General features: G+C 39.3%; 2 protein-coding genes across 5 annotated transcripts; both read right to left on the bottom strand.

Annotated features, from left to right (window-relative positions):
* Positions 1-13,577: 13,577 nt before the first annotated feature.
* Positions 13,578-16,125, bottom strand: LOC113322471 (tRNA 2'-phosphotransferase 1-like). Of its 4 annotated transcripts, XM_026570558.1 has the most exons (9): positions 16,026-16,057; positions 15,833-15,915; positions 15,206-15,410; positions 14,935-15,073; positions 14,658-14,747; positions 14,446-14,500; positions 14,225-14,347; positions 14,072-14,128; positions 13,578-13,970 (listed from the first exon to the last, which is right to left on the bottom strand). In XM_026570558.1, exons 3-9 carry the CDS (start codon positions 15,301-15,303, stop codon positions 13,846-13,848), a joined length of 687 nt encoding a protein of 228 aa, XP_026426343.1. In that variant the 5' UTR covers positions 15,304-15,410; positions 15,833-15,915; positions 16,026-16,057; the 3' UTR covers positions 13,578-13,845. The 4 variants fall into 4 exon arrangements, with proteins under 4 accessions (XP_026426343.1, XP_026426342.1, XP_026426345.1 ...); XM_026570557.1 differs by having other exon boundaries at positions 15,833-16,125; XM_026570560.1 differs by lacking the exon at positions 15,206-15,410 and having other exon boundaries at positions 16,026-16,075.
* A 194-nt stretch (positions 16,126-16,319) lies between these two features.
* Positions 16,320-19,536, bottom strand: LOC113322470 (mitochondrial adenine nucleotide transporter ADNT1-like). The gene is made up of 8 exons (XM_026570556.1): positions 19,303-19,536; positions 18,925-18,973; positions 18,664-18,827; positions 18,504-18,541; positions 18,231-18,343; positions 17,402-17,515; positions 16,896-17,243; positions 16,320-16,787 (listed from the first exon to the last, which is right to left on the bottom strand). Exons 1-8 carry the CDS (start codon positions 19,455-19,457, stop codon positions 16,704-16,706), a joined length of 1,065 nt encoding a protein of 354 aa, XP_026426341.1. The 5' UTR covers positions 19,458-19,536; the 3' UTR covers positions 16,320-16,703.
* Positions 19,537-20,153: the final 617 nt, after the last annotated feature.

Here is a 20,153-nt window from a genome sequence, read left to right as displayed (position 1 = left end):
GAAAAAATCATAAAAATGGAGCTCATTTACTTTGAAATGCTGACTCTTGTGCAAATATGTATTTTTATTAGGAGTCTTAGTCTAGATATTTAGGCACCCTGATTCTAGCACAATTCACATAGTGATAAGAAATTTGCACGCGCACGATCTACAAATACATGTATGGCCTCGATCTTCAAGGTGTTGGATAGGAAGTTACGATTGCCAATCACTTTAGAATACTGAACGAAACTGGACTAGCTTGTTCTTTGGTTGGTTGGGATAGAAGATGGAGATTACATTAAGAAAGACAACCATCGAATTTAACTGGGTGCATCAAAAAGGGCTACCTCTTGCAAAGTGTCATGTAATTTTTTTATTTCCTTTTGTATATTTATCAAAAGTGTTTCCTTATACAGTGTTAAAAAAAAAAATGTATATATTCAGAAAAAAATATCAGAAAAATACCAAAAAAAAAAAAAAAAAATCAAGTATTTATCAATTCCATCATCTCTTGTTCCAAAAATAAAAAGAGATTTGTCAATGTAAATAAGAGTCATGTAAAGAGTTATCTTTGGTTGTTTCGTTGTAATAAGCAAGGAGGGTGTATGCCATTGATGTACAACGCGAGAAATTGTGAAATACCGCCAACTCATTCACAATTCTCGTAAAGTCCGGACAGCTAGCTAGATTTCGACCTCAGTTCTTAGCCTGAGAAACTATCTCTTGGTGATTAGTAGTCATGACTTCAGATCTTTCTTTACACATGTGTAGATACACTTTACACTCTTATCACATGTCCTTATTTGTTATCAGTGCTAGGATTGTGCCTTCGATAGCTAGATTGACATCTCCATTTTGCTGTGAGCTTAACTGTTTTGCACATGTCACGTTTGATGGAATATGAGCTCATATTTTGTCCTTAGGTTTTGTAGGCACACCTCTAGTAAACCTTCACGAGACTTCAACTCGTCCACTAGGGACACTTAGTGGTTTAAAAGGCTTAGTGCATACGCTAAATGCATTCGAGAGACCAGCGACAGTGGTATAGTTAGGATTTCCTTAGTTTTGTTTTACTTGAGGACAAGTAAAATTCAGGTTTGGGGGTATTTGATGAGTGCCAAATATTGTATATATTTATCCCTTTTTGTTGGCATTTTAACTCATCTTTTGTGCATTAATTCTACATTTTATCCCATATTCTGTATTTTCATTGTTTTCAAGAATAAATATTTTTATTAATTAATTTTGCATTTTTTGGTAGTAAATAAAGTTCGGATGAGTCGCGGAGCGAAAAGAGCAGAAAAGTAGTGAAAAGCCGGGAGAAATTACGCAAGGAAACCGCGAAGAATGGTGCGCACAACCTCATTTTCTACACACAAAAGCGCCTCCGTTCTCAGCCATCAGATCAGTTCTCAGAAGCATCCGACGGTCGCTCCTGCATAGAGCATCAAAATCTGAAGTCTCTGCCAAGCACCACAGCGCTGAAATTCCAAGCCTTCAGATTAGATGGTAGTTGAATCCAACGGTCGTTCCCTTGCTGTGCATCAAAGTTTGATATCTCCGCCTAACACTACAACACCTAACTCCATCTGGCATCGTTCATTTTGTTGTATCATATAATCCAACGGTCTCTCATCGCTTGCCTCCGCATCACCGTCCGATCTACCAACCATCCTCGCATCTCGTAGCTCAGAGTCACAGAACATCAAGACTCGATGAAGCCGCCTCACACCCTATCACCCGAACCCATACCACCTACCCAAACACCCCCCTACCCCAAACACAGTCGAGCCCCTCCTCCATCTTCTCCACAGCAGAGACACCATGTCCTGCCACCATCTTCTTCACCTCCACTGCCACCACCACACCGTCACCAAACACCACCATACCACCTCCGTCATCATCCTACACATAATTGAACACCTTCCCCCATCATTCTAGCCCTTTATCCCATCAACTCATTACCTAACCTAAACCCTAGGTTATGGATTGATGGAGTAACGTGTGCTAGAGAAGCAATTGAAGGCAGGGAAAGGTACAGGAGGACAAATAGAGTAATGGGTGCTGTTCAATTTGATGTTACTACATCAAATTAGGTGAGAAATTACTAAACCCTAGCTCTGTCAGTTTGGGTGAAAAATTGGGGAAAACCCTAATGATGTATCTGTGACTATAAATAGGAACTATGGGTGTGTTGTAATAGTTATGTTTGGAGTAGCCAACATCCAGAACTCTCAAAGTTCTGTTAAATGTTAAAATGTTAATTTTCAGTATACTGCTCAGTTCAATTTTATGTTCATTATGTTCTGCTTAATATTGTTTCCTGTTAATTGTTTGCTCTTGTTATGCTTAGGATTATCCTGTTAATGTTCTGTTTAGTTTGTCTCCTGTTAATTGTATGTATCCTGTAATGTGTTAGATGTTTGTATGTGTTCATTGTTAGTTCAGATCATGTTAATTGTTCTTGTAGTGCTTAAATGTCATAGGACTGATAATATCTACTTGAATGAATGCATCTGTGATCAGTTGTGCTGTAAGAAGACAACTGATTCTAGGGGTGAAAGAATGATGGTAGCTAAGGATTCAGTCCATTTGAAGGACTGTGTTTAACTGTTTTAGGGTGATAGATAGCTTCTTGAACAACAAGCCTGTGATCAGCTGTGCTGTAAGAAGACAGCTGATGCTAGGGGCAAGTGAGTAAAGATTAGCCAAGAAAATCAACCTTTATGATCATCCCTGTAATGAAACAAGAACAACGATTTGAATAGGTACTGTCTTAGTTTAGCTCCATGTTAGCTTAACCATCTCCCCTGCCTTAGGCTAATTGCCTTTGTGTCATTTTCACTTTGCTCCTTTGTGTTTTGTTCACTGTTTGTTGCTGTTTTCATTTGCTTTGTTCCTTATTTTTGCCTCTGCCAAGCTGCTGCTGTTGTGCAGCTGCTGCTGCTGCTTTTCTGCAGTTCCTGCTGCCACTCCATTCTTCTGCTACAGCTGCTGTTGCTGTTTACCACTCCCTGTTGCAGCTGCCCTGCCAAGCTGCTGCCACTTCTTCTCCTGCTGCAGCTCCACTCTGCTGCCACTTCTTCTGCAGTGCAGTCTTGCCACTGCTGCTTCCTCCCCAAAGGCCTAGTTCAATAGCTAAGCCCAATACATTTCATCCCAAAGGCCCATCAAACTGAAACCCAATTCAGTCAACTGTGGGCTTAACCAAAGCCCAAGTGTTTAAGACCAAAGCCCAAATTCATTAAGGCCCAATCCAATTTAACAGTGGGCTTAATCAAAAGCCTAAGTTTAAGGCCAAAGCCCATTTGCACTTCAAAAGACCAAACTGAGCCCAAGCTCAGTTCCTTTTATTGTTATCAAACCCAATAGTACTCAAAGCCCAATTTAAGCCAAAAAGGCTTCATAGCCCAATAGCAATTTAGGAACCCAATTAGCTAAAACACTTTCCAAAACACACCCGATCTCTGTGGATCGACCCGTACTTGCACGAGCTACAACCGACGACCGTGCACTTGCGGTATTACTGTAGGCCCGTTTTCATCACATCAATTTTACACACCTTTCCGGACCTGCCACCTGGGCCGTGCAGAGATGGTGTCGTTGGCTTTGGCCGTGGGGCATTGACTCCGCGTGCCCAGCTTCCTTCTTCTGTACATGACCTAAAAAGGAAACCTTCTTATACTCAAACTCCAAAAGTAATGTGTATATAAGAGGCATCACCCATCCTTTATTTTTTTGTAACATTGGATTTGTTTCCACGTCTCCGCGTTTGCAGCAAAGCAGAAGAGCAGGCGAGCGCACTCCAGGTATGTGTTCCAACGTTTCTTTCCCTTTTTTTTTGTTCGCTCTCATGTTGGTGTAAACCCTAGCCATAGGCATATCTTACATCAACTCGTAGAAATATTTCCTTTCGAATGATTCTTTTCTGCTAGCAGTGTTGTAGTAATATTAGCCATCACAATGATAGTAAGGAAGCCAATTATTGTGCAAAATAGGCGTGCGCGGACGGGTGGCTGCCAGTAATTCTTTTTCCATGAAAACCTAGCTTTAGGGTTTCCCTTTTCCTTTTGTGTCCGTGCACACAATTTCCACGGTGGGACACACTCTTCCTTTGGTCGAGAGTATACTTCCTGCTGTGAGACACGATTTTGGCTAGGGGCGCGTTTTCCCGCAGCAAAGCATGGGTTGTTGAATCGAGTATCAGTCCCCACTCCTTTGGATATGCGTGCTCCTTTTGGCTATATGTGCTATAACTTGTGGCCAAACAGAGTTTCCCATAGAAAACTTTCAGTGGATTTTTGATCATCGTACTTGATTCTGACAAAACCTTCATGCACGGTTTTCTCCAAAGTAGTAACTTTTATGTTTTGCTTCGTTGTAGTTACTTTAAAAGCATAAGGAATTTTGTTAAGATGTCACCTGAAAGCAGTTCTGCCGCCGCATCGAGAAGTGCTAACAACTCCAAGCCGAACACAGATGATGAGTTTTTTACGAAGTCTGCTACGGTTACAAGGACCCATCCCAGATTTGTGGAAACTCTTATGACTGAATCGGAGAATGATGGAGAAGTCCAATCAGTTTACCCAGGGCGTATAATGAGGTTTTTTCTCCAGAAAAAAGAATGTCGTGCTTCTCCCATAGATTTCAAAATCTCCCATAGTCCATTGTGTTCTTATGGTAAATGGATGAACTTCATGATAAGCCGAGACCATGTAAAGGCTAATCTGACTTGGGCGCAAATCATAAATGTTGTCATGGCATCTGCGACACTTCAAATCAAGAAAGATGCTGCAGGTTTGATTACTTTCATCTCCAGATGGTGCCCAGAAACTCACACGGCTATATGTAGATAGGGTGAGATGATCATTACTTTGGAAAGCGTATCCGTTCTGTTGAGTCTTCTCATAATTGGGAATCTTGACGTCACCTTGTCTGAGGAAGAAGAAGAAATACACACCGCCTTGGTCACGAAATCAACAGGATATGTTCGGAAGTATTGTAAGGAAAAATGCTTCTATAACTGGTGGGTGTCTGAATGGTTCCGTGATGAGCCAGAGCTGGATCAAGTGTTGGATGATACGCTTCATGTTGCTGCATTTTTAGCTATGTGGTTATCCAGGGACGTTTTCGATGATGGCTTTGGTAAGAAGGAGATAAGGCAGAAGCTCATCAAATTCGCCATCAAATTGGCAAAAGGTGTTGCTCTTCCCATCGGCAGTTTGTTCCTTGGCTCTTTGTACACCCATCTGGATCACTTAGCGGCGGACATGTACGTATCTAATAGGTATATGAAGGTAGACTCGCATGTCCATGTCGCCTTTCTCCAAGCATGGTAGTGGGAGCATTTCAAAGATTACGCTCTTAAACCGAAAACCTCATTTCCTGACACATATGGCGTCTCTAGGATACTCCATTGGTTGGAGAGGCGTCCAAAACCTGACTCAAAGCTCATTGATTTCCTCGAAAACGCGCATGCGGTTGATTTTCGTCCTTGGGCTCCAGTCCACGCATCTATAGTTCATCCAAACACTTTTACTTCTGCCTCGAACATGATGTTGCATTCTTCCGAAGAGAATATGAGCATTGGAGAAACCATGTTCGTGCGGAGTTGCATCTCTGGATACGTGCCGTCTTTTTTCAGAGGATCTTGTGAAGTGGTTCCTTACAATATTGATAGGTCCGCTCGACACATGGGTTTTGATCAGGGAGTTCCATTTCGCCATCCATTCACGACTCCAAAAGAACTATTGCCAGCCACCTTTAATAACTGTATCTTTGCATCTCATAGGAGCCTCCCCTTTCTGCTCCCAAAGCGAAAACCGATAACAACCTCCAAGTATAATGCTTTCTGGCAGAAAGAGTTTCTCGCTATTCATCAATTCGTGCAAGATGTTGTGACAGCTCCACGCGGAAAGCCCTCTCCTAAAGCTCTGGAAAAACACGGATTGCTGAGGTTGCTTTCTTCAGGTAAGAGAAAATCTGACAGTCCCTAGGAAAAAGAGTGAAGGTCGAAAAATCGTGCGGGTGGCATCCGATCGGCTTCGGCTCCAACGGCTCTTGTGACTTTCAGTTCTTCCAACATGCAAGTATGTATGATTTTCTTCCTGATTTGGCCGAATTGCATAAATATTCTGAATTGTTCCCATTGAAAATATCTTCTCTTTTTTGACTCAAGGTATTAGCAAGACAAACGCCTTTACCAGACTTGCACATGGCCATGGAATGACACCTTCTGAAGAAAAATCTGGTGATACTGAGCCTCTTGACAGCGAAAAGGAGGGTGAAGAAGAAGAAAGCTAAGGATCCGACAGGGGTGGACAAAGTACTTCAGAGCGTAGTAGCGAGTATTCCTCCAGTTCCAGTAGGCCCATAGATGAGTCGGTGAGTTTCTCACACGTTTTCCTCTTGGGTTATTTATATGGAATAAATATTTAATTGGTGACATTTACAGGAAGAAGTCGCTTCTGAAGATATGGAGATTCATGGCGATGAAGATGTAGTTGTGTCACCAACCATGGAAAGAGTACATACCGGTAATCTAGAGATGGAGGTTGATCGTCGTGAGGATGATGTTGTGTCTCAAATGGCGGAAAACGTTGTCGTGGCGATGGGCGTGATTGTTCCCAAAGAATCTTTGCTAGTCGCACATCCAGCTGCTGGTGTCGTTTTCGATCCTCCATTTGAAGCTTCTTTTGAGGGTCATGTGTTGATTGGAGGATTCAGTGTGCCAGTGAAGTATGCAGAGCTGTATACCAAGATGTGGAGGAAGTGTGGGCACATTACCATAACCAGGAAGATTGATAATCGTTTTGCATTGGTCAAGCGTGTGGAGGAAACTCTATCTTCAATCCATGACATGTGCGGTGTGACTGGACACACTTTTTCTGTAGATGTAGTCAAAAGCTGGGAATTCCATCGGGATATGTGTGTGAAATTTGAGTTTAACGCTTCCTGGTTCTTTGAAGGATTTTCCAAAATCCAAAAGCTGCAGATTGAAATGGATGGAGTTCCTTCCGCAGATTTTATTAACCAACATGAGGAGGAAGTCGAGAGGTTGTCCCAGGATTTGAAGTTGAAGCAGGATGCTCTTCAAAACATGAAGGACATTTTCTTCAAGAAGAACGAGCCGTTGTTAGGCAATTTTCCTTGAATGTTTTTATTTTCTGAATTTCCTTTTATTAGTTTTTTTTTTTTTGAAAGGAAAAAGAAACTTCTAGTTTATGGTTTGGTTTTCTGGTTTTTGGATTGATAGATGATTGTTTCTTATAAGAGTTTTTGGATTATTTTGGAATAATGGCCCTTTGATCAATCAATATGTCAAAATCTGAATTGCGAATGTAAGTAGCAAAATCATTCGGGAAATTATGAAACCGTGAATGTTGCATGAGAAAAGGAAAGATGTGAAATCTTGGGATGATTGGGTTATCGGCTTCCATTATAAATGTGAAAACCCAAACAATAGATCGTGTAAACATTGTCTGACAAAACTTACTCACTTTAGGGTCTTTCACCAAAACTGAATCTTCAAGGAGTAGATCCGATTCTTTATGTGACGCCCTCCTTGGCGCGAGAAGTCCCCAGTCATTCTTTATTGTCTGTGGAACATCTTTATGTCGATCCCCGGTAAGGCGGAGAATTTTCTAGTCCCCAGACGCAATTCTCCTGAATCCATCTTTTCTTGGACGAGCTTCAAAGCATTGCATTCACTGGTATGATGATGGAATTGAAAGTCGAATTTGCAACAGAGAGATTAACCTCCCGCTGCTGTCGCCAATTGTTTGTGGGTGAAAACTACTTCTGCCGGTTTTGGTAATTTTGTGTGTGTGGATGAGAAACGAGTCCAAACCCTAAACAATGCACTGCACGGGAGTACTTTTGATTCGAGAGATCAATCTGTACAATCCTGGCCTAAGCCAAGAAATGGCCGTTCCAGGATTACTTCGGTCACAAAGTGAAGGAGAAGGGTTGGTCTTAGGGAGGGAAGCGAAGAAAGTGTTGAGACCAGAATCGTTGATTCTGAAGGTGTGGTTGTTTACGACTTGTATCAGAAAGTGGAACTGGCTAGCAGAATGGAAAGCTATAAGGTGATTTCTGGATACTGTGTTGTTCTCTGACCAAAACTTGTTTTTTGGTGGCATGCTAGTGTCATAGTTGCATGCCAGTGGCATAGCCTCGACAACTGTAGTGGCATATTGGTGTTAGATCCAAATATGACTTCGATAACATTGGACCTATTACTAAGTTAGTCTTAAGAACTTAGGAGAGTTACTGAACTCAGTTGGCATGGAAAATTTTGGCTAAATTAGGGTTTGGCGTATCGCAACCCTATTTAGCATGTGCAACATGATGGTGGCGTGGCTGGCATAGTTAGGACATGCCAGTGGCACGAAGTAGCGTCTGGCATAGCCATGGCCGCTAGAATTTGACACATTGGCGTGGTAACATTGGCCATGTTGCCACATCAACCCAAATGATCTGGGAAATATTACTTGGCTTGGTTGGCGTAGCAACTTTGCCTAAATTAGGGTTTGGTGCGCCAAAACCCTAATTAGCGCAAACGCGTGTGCGGCATGTGGCCGTTGCACATCGATGTTTTGTGCAAATGGTGCCATAGCCACGCCAAAGGAACCACAGCCAGGCCATCATGTGGAATTGACCACAGGAGCAAGATTCCCACGGGTGGCCACGTCATGGCGCCATTATTAGGGTTTCCTGGGTCCTGTACGGTTCGTGGCATGTTGTGGGGCCCGAAGTGGCATGATTTGCACCACGACTGGAAATTAGGGTTTTGACCATATAAAGTTGTGTTTCTGGTTAGGTTAACCATATTGAAGTCTGTTATGGCGTTGGCCACGAACAGAAGGTGGGTTGGCACATTCTATGGTAAGTTGCCATGTTCTGCATGCTTCTGTGGTAAAGTAGCACGTCGACACGTTGGGTATGCACGTTTGGCATGCCAATTGGCGCATTTGTGCAACTTTGGGAAAGCCAATTTGGTATTGGCGCGACTTTGCGTCTCTTTTTTAATACTGTGGAAGGTTTAGAGAAACCTGATTGGTCATACAAGAGAGGGACGGCCAGACACGAGTGGCCACACTTCTGATGTGAGTGTGGCAGGTTTGGAGCGATCTGATTGGTCGAAAAGAGTGGGTCGGCCAAACACGAGTGGCCACACTTCTGATGTGAGTGTGGCAAGTTTGAAGCGACCTGATTGGTCGAGGGAAATAGGGCCGGTTAGGCATGGGGCGTGGCCAATGGAAAATGGCGCCGATTTGGCCTAAGGCATGGCCACGCCTCCCTTTGCTGTTGTTCTTATTCTGCGGCTCATTCATTTCTTGTTTTCTGATTCTAGGCAAGATTTTGCGCCTACATGGCAGATTAATTACCTAGTTTGCTTAGGCTTAATTTTCGACAGGCAAGGTCTGATATACCGCGCAAGGCGCAAAACCCTAACTTTTGTAAATTAGTCAGGGTAATCGATTGAACTTTATGTGTTTACACAGAGTTCTTTTAAGTTCATTGCCAGAGAGAAACATGCTTTCTGATTGAATACCTTGTGCAAAGACCTTATCCTTGATATGTGGAAATTCGTGCTACTCTACTGCGAGTGAACACAAATTGTCATGCCATATCAACATTAAGGGTTCAGCCGGGGAACATAGCACAGAAAACATTCAAGGAAACTTATATTAAGTGAATATAGGCAAGGTGCCAAAATTTACAGAATATCTGGGATTGTTGCTACATGCACCATTCTGGGTAAATTTCATGAGGAAATATTGAGTTGCTCAATAAGTGTGCCAGTGAAGAGGTTGAACACTCATTACTTTTACATAGCCTTGTCTCTTTGCAGAGTGACGGCCTATTAAATGCATGGTTTTACAATTTTAGCCCTGAACTAAAAGCCACCATCAACAATCGTAAAATAACTCGAGAGGATTAGTGATTAAGAAAAAATATTTCAAGTTTAAAGCACAAAGCTTGTTTCCACATCCTCAAAAAGATGAACCGATATAACTCTGATATGTTAAAAGGATATCACGTACCAAAGGAATCACCTTACGAGCCTACAAATGTTTCTCAACAAACTAGGACTCCTTATTCTTCACCAAGAACAAACTCAATCCCTAATTTCAACACTGGAGGTTTCCCACATGGTAATTTTAATCTTAATGTTAATGGAAATTCAAATAAACCTGATGAAGTGGGTGACCAAAAAGAAAAAAGAATCAGAAAGGTGGCTCAAGATGCGAACAATCATTGAAATTCAGAATACAACCTTCAAGATCTCTTTGATATAAAAGAAAAAACTGATACAGTTAAAATAGTAGAGCGTAAGAAAATGGTTTCAGAAATGAGGAGAGGTCGTAAGGAGGTTGAACAAAATTTGTTTAATTCCCACATGAGAGAAATGATGGGAATGGACACTTCGAAAGGCAAGATGAATTTGATGAAGTTCAAGCAGAAAAGGCAAGACAATGCCCATCAGAAATTGACACTGATTCTGATGCAGACGACCTAGGTGAAAATGCAAGTAAAAATAATGTCATTACGCTTTTTTAGTTTCAGTTTTAAATTCTGGATGTAATAGTTGGTTTTAAATTCAATGTAATCCTTTATTTTTAAATTCAATGTAATCTTTACTTTCAGTTTCAACGGTTGTTTAATCAAAATTACACAATCCATAAAGTAAAAACAAAAAATTTATTCCAAAAATGTGCGGTGAGATCCTCCCTTAGTCTTAAATGTAAACCCCTGTTTTGAATTCTCTCTTCTACGATTCTATATTCTCTTGCGGGCATACCATGAAGGGGTTTAACTTTTTTCCTCAAAACTTTATTTAGATAGCTTGTCCAACTGGTACCCCGTCGGGACTCCTCGATTACCATATTATGCAAAATGATGTAGGTGAGCATAAACCTATTTGTTTCTATTGGTTTACATGAATGATATGGTCCATACATTATATGGAACTTCCTCTTCAAAATTCCAAATGATCGTTCAACATCCTTCCTACCAACTATCTGTTTATCGTTAAAATAACTTTTAGCACAATGCTCCTCGGCTTCGAGTTTATCACTGTAAACTTGAACTAAAGTTGACCATGCTCCAAACAAAGGATTAGTGGCGGACGTTGTAACATATAATGCTATGATCAAAGGCATGTGCAAACAAGGGATGTTTACTGAAGCCGAAAAACTGATCATTGAAATGAAAAATAAAGGTTGTCTACCAGATGCCACTACGTATGGTACCATTGTTAAGGGTTATCTTGAGTCAAATAATGTTACAAGTGCAGCAGAGTTTACCAAAGAAATGGGAGGAACAAGCGACAATATCAGCTGAAATTGCTCAGAGTGGCTGCACAAAGCACTTGCAACACTGTAAAAGATTTTTGAAACATAATAGTAAGTCAATATCATAAAACTGAATCAAAATTCTTTACAATTGTTTTCTCAAGCTTTTTTACAATTCAGATTTCTGCAATCCATGATCTTTTGTCAGCTGCATAACACGTTATACTTGTAGAGACACATGAAAGGAAAATTGTGAAATGGAATTGCAGTCCTTGAATCAATGAACACTACTTACCAAATCATGACTGCAGTCTGCAGTTCTATTTCACCATATACCTATCCATCTCTGTATGCAACACTGCGATTAACCAAGAACAGGTTAATTAGGCACAAAATTATGCAGAGGCTAATTTCAGTATGACCAAAATTCTGCAGAGACTAGTTTTAGGAAACAAGTAATCTCTGCCTAATAAGACTGGCGAATATATATTTTTTTTTTTTTACTGACTGCAACAAAATATCATATTTTGCATTTCTCGTATTCAATTATAATAACTGCACCAAGAATGAGAAGTCATAAATATGATCACACAGTTTTGTGTTTTTAATTCTTACCACACTGACATATTGGAAAGAAGAGACACTAAGAAAACATAACACTATGACCTTCTTTTAAGTAAGAAGCTTATTTCTTTCTTTCTCAGTGAAATGTAAAATAGTTATTCATCTACAATTTCCTTTCTGAGCTTCACTTTCGTCTACAAGAAAATAGAGCATATTTGAAGTCAGCAGATTTCTTTCCTCAATCTCCCTCCATTGAGTTCATCAGTCTGATATTCTCATCCCAGACTCCAAGAATGTCCTTTACCATCTCATATGTCACAAATGCAATAGCTATGGATGGAACCACTAACTACTGCAATGAACAGTGCGCCCCGTTTTGAGGAAATCGCTTCAGAGGAATCAGAGAACTCCTCAAGTCGGTGTGTATTGTTCTCCTTGTTAGATTCTTATCGGTTGAATCATTCAATATTTTTAGAAGGTATCATGTTTCAGAAATTGCTTTAGGTGAAGAGATAAGTATCTGCAAGACAACTGGGTAAAACTGGAGGACCAGAAACTGGACAGACCTCCACTCGTAAATCTCTATTCTCTTGAATGGGAAGAAACTGCTTTGACAGAGCTCTTTAATCCTTCTTTACGTAGAGAATTTTTACAGATTAGAATACCATGTGCAGGGATTATACTCTTAGATAGTCACTAACTCTGGCAATTTTTCAACCAGATCAACTTATATAGCTTTGCTGCAGGGACAGTGTATTGCTACCCCTCAAGAGCAAAAAACAATGGCTTAGGCTTTGGCATTTAAAAAGACATCTGTTCAAATTAGGCATTATTTCTGATGAGCTTTGTCCTTTATGTGGTTTGGCAGCTGAAACTTTTAATCACTTGTTTTATCATTTTTCAATTTGCTAGAGCTATCTGGTTTGGCTTTTATCCTCAGGCTCTCTCTAATATCTCTGATTTTCATTGTCTTAGAGAATGGATGTTTAATTGGAAACAAACTTCTGAAATGCTTGAAACTCAAAAAATATTTGTGGTAATTCTTTGGCAGGTTTGGAAAACCAGATGTAGAGTCTTGACAACTTGCAACAATGTTCTAGTTCTGTGATTCCTAAAATCAAAATTCAATTAGAAACCTTAAAACCAACATAAGTTTTCTTTTGCATTATGTCTGAATAAGCGCTCTTTAAATTCTTCTATCTTAAGCTAATAATCTTATGTTTGTTGATGCATCTCTAAAGAAAAACTCCACTCTTGCAGGATGTGGCCTCGTCTCATATAGATCAAATGGAACTTTTGCAGCAGCCAGATGTTGGCCAACAAATGCAGATTCAGTAATTGAAGCAGAAGCAAAAGGCTCTTTTGATGGCTATTGAACTGCCAGATCAGCAACATTGAGAAATCTTACCTTTTCCCCAGATAATCAATCTCCAGTGAATGCAAATCAATGGAGCAGCTACAAAGATGCACTGGACAAAATTTTCTTATGTAAATTCGGTTTTACTGCTTTTCAGAAAACTCTCTGTATGTATGTTAGTAGAAACTTTATATAGGGTAGCTGATGCTCTGGCAAAGCTAGCTAGGAAGTCAAATGTAATTCAGGAATGGGGTTCTCATCCTCCTGATCTCATCTCAGGAATCTTTTTTCACTATTGTAAATTCTAGTTTGTTTAATATAATCGGCTTTCTTTCAAAATAAAGTAAAATAAAATAAAATAAAGAGAGGGCAATTGTTTATCTGCAATAATCACTTCAACAAATAAAGAGATTACTCTGCAGAACAAGAAGAATGTACTGAAAGTAACCTTTAACCAGTCGCTTCATAAGACTGGTGAAACGTTTTTAGTTTCAGCATCATATATAAGTTCAGATTTTAGTTATATATCTCTACTACTTTCATTCTGGACTACAAAATTAGAGACTGTTGAAATTGATAGATTTCCATTCCTTAATCTTCCTCCAGTGAGTCCATCATAGTTGTTTCTTATCTTCAAACTAGCTACAAGTGTACCAGTTGTCGATGTGGCCATGTTTCCATCTTCTCAAAGTATTTAACAGCTACAACACCGTTGAAACCTTCCGTCAAAATTACCTTGTTTTCTGATATATAAAGTTTCATTCCCTCTGAAACCAAAGAGGAAAGCACAGCCGCGTACTGAATATGAGCTAAGATTATATTGGGGTTTCATACATGAAATGTAAAAACCAAAACACAAATAGAATACCTTTCAAAGCCTTATTGACATCTAGGAAAATCAGGAGATTAACATCTCGCCGCATTCCTGGTAAAAACAGACTATTCAAAATTTATACTCCAGCCAAGTTAAAACAAATTCACTAACTTTTAGCATCTGAGAAGGATAAAATCAAAACCATACCGCTAATTACTTCTCCATCTGTTGGCAAACCACTTGAAAAGTGAACATGCAATCGTTTCATGCATTTGAGACCGTTGTTCAAAATTGACTCGAGATTCTTTGTATAGGTTCCATGCACACAAACTGCACAAATTGTTTAGAAGAAAATCATTCAACGACTAAAATCCAACTCCAACAGTGATTGACAAGTTCAGCAGTTATCATGCAATTAGGATCTCTACCTGGAGCTTCTTCAGCTGAAAGAATGGGTTTTAGTAAGTTATCAGATTCAATTGTCTGAAAGGAAACATAGAAAATAAAACATAGGTTAAAATTTGAGACGAACAGCCTTCAACTTTAACTTAAATGTGTTCACCTAAGAAATTCAATACTGGTTACAAGACATTTGAATCCTACATCCATTATCCCATCCATTAAGTTAATATCTAGTTACCTTTATAGAGTGCCCTTGGTTCGCACGTATCAACAGCTCCCCGTTCTCTTCCAAGAGGCCGAAGCGCTGCTTATTATCCTTCCTGACTGCCTGAATGATGATATAGCAATTACCAATGAATTCTCTCGAGTCAAATGTATTAAAGAGAGGGATCACATAATGATTCAATTTCTAATAGAATTGACACCATCACTGCTCTTTTATACATGAAATCGAGCAATGAATGCATAAATTTTAAAGAAGCATGAAAGGATTCAGAAAAATTAATAAACCTCACCTCTCTAATATCATCAATAGGGTGTGAATTCAACGGAACGCTGGCGAATGTTTTCAAATCCAACTTCAATAGATCAGTCACTTTCACATAACCATCACTCCTCATATTCTCTAAAGCTATATGCCGCAGTACTCGTGATCTATGTAAAGTTCAAAGAAGTTAATCTAGATTTAATATATCAAACAGGACTTGTACCCAGATTCGTAACATATAATGAAGTTAACACCAAATGAGATTGTCATTCCTCGTGGGAATAGAATTGAATACATACAAGAGTCTACCAAGAGCATTAATTTTATCTCCTCCTCTTCCTATTCCACCACCACCACTACTTTGACCACCAGATCGCTGTTGCTGTCCATTTCTCATCTCTGTAACTCTACCACAACCTTCAAATCACACTAGTCTTACCTCTAAACACGAACTTCACATCATTATCTATCGTTTCCAATTTCTGTCTCTTCAACTTCCTACCACTAGTTCAAACCAAAAGCAGATTCAGTAACCCGAGTTTCAGATTAACATACACATAACACGGTATGATTAATGTAAACTTGATGACAGCACACGGTGTGGGGAATGACCGAAGAGGAAAAGCTACAATGATATGTTCATTGTTGAGTTTCCAGAGAGGGACGTATAATAACAAAAAAAGCAAGGAACATCGACTATCTACTATGGAAAATTTTACAGGCTAGAAGAAACCAAAATGATCGGTTGCAAAAGATCATGACCAAGAATTCAATATCACCATATAATTCTCAGTTTCTCATCTTAATTCAAGTATAACGTAAATGGATTATGTTATAGTGGGTGCAGGTGTCACTATTCTTTATGCAGGACTGTAGTAAAAAAACATGAGCATTCCTCACATACCATGAAATGAATCACAGCTTACCTTCAGAAGCCTACCCTCAATCCACCATCGTCCTTGTACCAATTGCAGTAGTCCGACTTCAGCTTCTAATCTCAAACTATTAGCTGTAACATAAAGTAGAAATACAACAATTAGTATCTAACCAGAACCTATTACTCTAACACCGCATATAAACAAAACCCACCAACAAAATCTAATGAGAATCCTATATTACATTCAATCTCAAGGCACTTCTTTAATGCATTTTATCAAACATTGGTTGAGCATTGTACCAAAAAAAAAATAATCTAGGTGTTTTAAAAGAGGTCAGATAAACTATAACCTAGTAAATTTCAACAAGCCTAGATCTGTATGGTTGTTTAAGGTTTTAGTTTATGAATCTATGATATCAAAAAAAAAAAAAAAAAGTTACTGGGCCTGGGAGGAATTCCTGGTTTTACGAATGAAGTACCCTTCTGCTGAACAAGAAGAATGACTGAATATAATGAGTAAAACATTAAACCAGTCGGACTAATAACTCCGGCAAAATGTTTTTTTATTACTAACTAGTGGCAACATCATCATATGCAAATTCACATTTTGCATTTCTCTTATTTCAATTATAATGAGTGTGCACCAAGAATGAGAAGCCATAAATACGATAATACAATTTCCTTCGTTTTTATTTCTTAACACACTGAGATATAGCAAAGAAGACACACTCTAAGAAAACATAATACTACCACCACCCTCTAAGTAAGAAGCTTCTTTCTTTCTCAGTGAAAATATGTAAAATAGTTAAATCCATCTACAATTTCCATTTCGGGCCTTCTCTTTCCGCCTACAAAAAAATAGAGCATTGTTGAAGTCAGCAGATTTCCTTCCTTCCCTCAATCTTCCTCTACCGAGTTCATCAGTCTGATATTCTCATCTCGACTCCAAGAACGTCCTTCACCAACTCATATGACACAAAGGCAATAGCTATGGATGGAACCACCTGCATTAAAACGGATGATTGGTCAGATTCAGCTCCCTTCAGGAACTAATAATATGACCGAACCTAATAGTCCTGCACAACTCTTGTAAAAAAATACAGAAAGCTGACCTTCACGGAATTAGGCACCAAGCCTTTATATAATGCCTTGAAACCCTCATTTCGAACTGTTTTACGGAATGCATCAACCATGCCTGTATATTCAAGTGAAGCTTTGCCGCTCCCCTCACCAGTGACAACTGATGAAGCATTGTGCCAACCAACCATCTGCATCCTACGACGAATGACGTCAAGAGGGTATGCAATTGTCTGGCCAACAGTTCCTGCAGCAGCTCCGCACATGAGCCTTGTGGTAATACCCAGCTCAGAGTTGTTGTCGACTAGTCCTAATGGCTTGGTCTCGATCAACCACTCTTTCAAGGATTCATATACAGCAAAGTTCAAGCCGACATATGGAACCTATCAACACCAAATAAGAGTAAGATCAACGCAGCTTTGAACCATTCAATAAAGAGTTACATGTGTCGCTTGTTTTATAAATTTTTAGAAAGTCGAGACTTCAATAACAAAGACAAGCAGGTATTGCGTAACTATTTGAATACGAGTAACAGACTTACAACTCCAATTACAGAAGGAAGCCATCCTTTGTATAAAGCTCGTGGGCCTTCTTCTTTAAGGACAGTTGTTAGGGCGTGTGCAATTCCCCTGTACTGGGAAGGAGACTTGTCTGTCTGCATTTAGAAAGTAAATGAATAAGCATGGTCCCAAAGCAACATAAACTGGACAATGAAATAAGAACAATGACAAATCATGTCGTGGTCATCATTATGGCAGCAACAACAGGAAGAGAATATGGCTGTGATAAACAGTTCCTTTCTCAGTTTTTAGGGAAAATGTGTGCCCCATAAGACCACATTCATATTGTGGTCAGTATATGCTAAGAAACGGCCGTTTCTTATCAGTATACCACAACTTTCACCCTACAATAGCTAATCTAAGGCATAGAGGCATGGATGTAGGTAATGCAGGTTGCAAGTTTTGTAGTGAGATCGCTGAAAGCAATGTCCACCAATTACCGCACTGTCAACATGCCAGAGACATGTTACTGCTTTGAAAAAGGACTTCAGGAGCTCATTGCTGCAAGGGAACACTCAGTATTGGGTCGAGGTAATTTGGTAATGATCTCTGTCTTGTAAGTGACAACAGCTTATTTCTTATGGGTATGCCAGAGACATATCGTACTACTTTATCAGGGTCTTCAGGATCTTATGGGTGCAAGGGAACACTCAGTAATTGGGTCGAGATAATTCAGCAATGATCTCTGACTTTTATGTGACAACGGATTATTCTCCTTTTCTACAAATACAATTAACACTTTTCGTTCGAAAAAGAAGAAGAAAAGAAGGAATAATGGCCCAACGTTAAAAGCACTGCTCGAGACAATACCTGGACAGTAAGCCTCCCCCGCACCAAGTCCATTGGGTAAGTTGCTGACATGGCAATTATTCCGGCACATGCTCCAGCTCCTAGTCGTAGCAGAGGGGTAAGTTGCGCATCCTCTGCAAAATTTTACCAAAAGAAGGTAAGATTTTTAAATGCTATTGCAACTTTATCAGGCAGCAATCTTAAAACTTACCAAACATGTATCCATTATAACCATCGACGTTGTAAACATGCAGAATTGGGTAAGTGAAGATAACATTGCAGGGATTTTCATACCATTGCCTGGTTGTTGACGATAAAGCCATAAAATACCCCTGTCACAATGAAACAGATGCTAATTTTAGTACCGAGAATAGTATAATTCGAAGCAAGTGCACCAAACCCCTTCGGGTATCAACTAAAATGCTACATTCTAAGATCAGAAGAAAGGGCATACCTCGATGCCTGCTCGTAACTAAAGAACTTGACTGCAGAATTGGGAACAATACGTGCACAATTTGTACCGTTGCCCTTAAATAGTCCTCTGAAACCCTCGGTGTTATAAATATACTTTAACCCTTGAATTGTTCCATTGTACTTTATACTGTGAGGATTCTGAACCTGGAGAAGACACAACAATCCCAAGAACCAGCATTAATTTTTAAAGATCACACAAATTAAAAAACACCACCTTGCACATGGAGCAGCAAAATTATACCTGAAGCAATATCTTTAACCGCTCCAACGGCGCAACAGCAGTACGCGACCTACATTAGGTTACCACCAACCATCAATTTCCCAAATTTCAATCCTTATAGAAAACCACATTCATTCTCTTAAAACCCTATCAATCAATCTGCCTACCATTCATACTACACTTACCAAGTTTCAATTTTGATCCATTAAATCCGATCAAAACAATAGTCATAATTTCACAAAATACCTATGATCAGTCATAAAAAAAAACTCAATTTTATAATTTTATAATCAATCTAAATCAAGATTCAAACAAAACCCAGACCTAAAATCACAAAACCCAATCTTAAAATCAACAAAATTGATCAAACGAATCCAAAAAAAAAGAGTTGGGTCTTACACTCCACCAGCAACACCACCAGCAATAAGAGATTTAGCAATACTGAAGATTGCAAGTTTAGGAGGAGCTGCTTCTTTAACAGTTTCAGTAGCAGCTAATTTGGCTTCTTCAGCTAAACTAACAATCCTTGATTTCCCAACTTCTTCAGATGCCATTTCTGATTTCCTCCTCTCTCAACAAATCACAAAACCCTAAAAATCTTTTCTTGAGAGAGAGAGAGAAATGTTTTCAGAAGAAAATGAGGAATTTTTGGATTTGTATTAAATCTGTCGTCCTTAATAGGAACACAGATTCTGTGATCTTGAAACGTGTATAATCTAACGGTGGTTGGAGTAAGGAGGATGGAATTAGAATGACAACCTTAAAGAGGATTGTATTTCATGTTTTTGTGTTAATCTCATACGAGTATTTAGATTATAGTAGCCACAAAACATGTGCCATGACGATAAGCTTGTATCATGGGGCACTTTGGAATATAAACATTTTACCTGCATACAAAATAAACACTTTTAGCCGGGTTGGATACAAAAAACAGGAGTCAGAAGTCCAGATATTTTGCTTCACAAAAAGTCGACTTTTCTGCTTTTAAAAGTTGTTCTGAAATTTCACATCCAAAGTTGTTTTTTATTTTTAGTATTTTAGAAGTCAAAAAACAACTTCTGGATGTGTATCCAAACACGTTATTTATGTCATATTACTTTGACACTTTTGAGTTAGCAGCATCACAATAACTATACAAAAAATATGTGCACATGTCGAGCAATTTTGAACCAGAAGCATCGCAACAACTATAGAGAGAAAAATTTACATGTATGGTGTTCGAGCAGTTTAGAACCAGCAACATCATAAGA

This window comes from Papaver somniferum, chromosome 11 (assembly GCF_003573695.1).
Source record: "Papaver somniferum cultivar HN1 chromosome 11, ASM357369v1, whole genome shotgun sequence".
Taxonomy (NCBI): Eukaryota; Viridiplantae; Streptophyta; class Magnoliopsida; order Ranunculales; family Papaveraceae; genus Papaver; species Papaver somniferum.
Note: the sequence above shows the minus strand (reverse complement) of the source record. Positions and strands in the feature narration are given on the sequence as shown.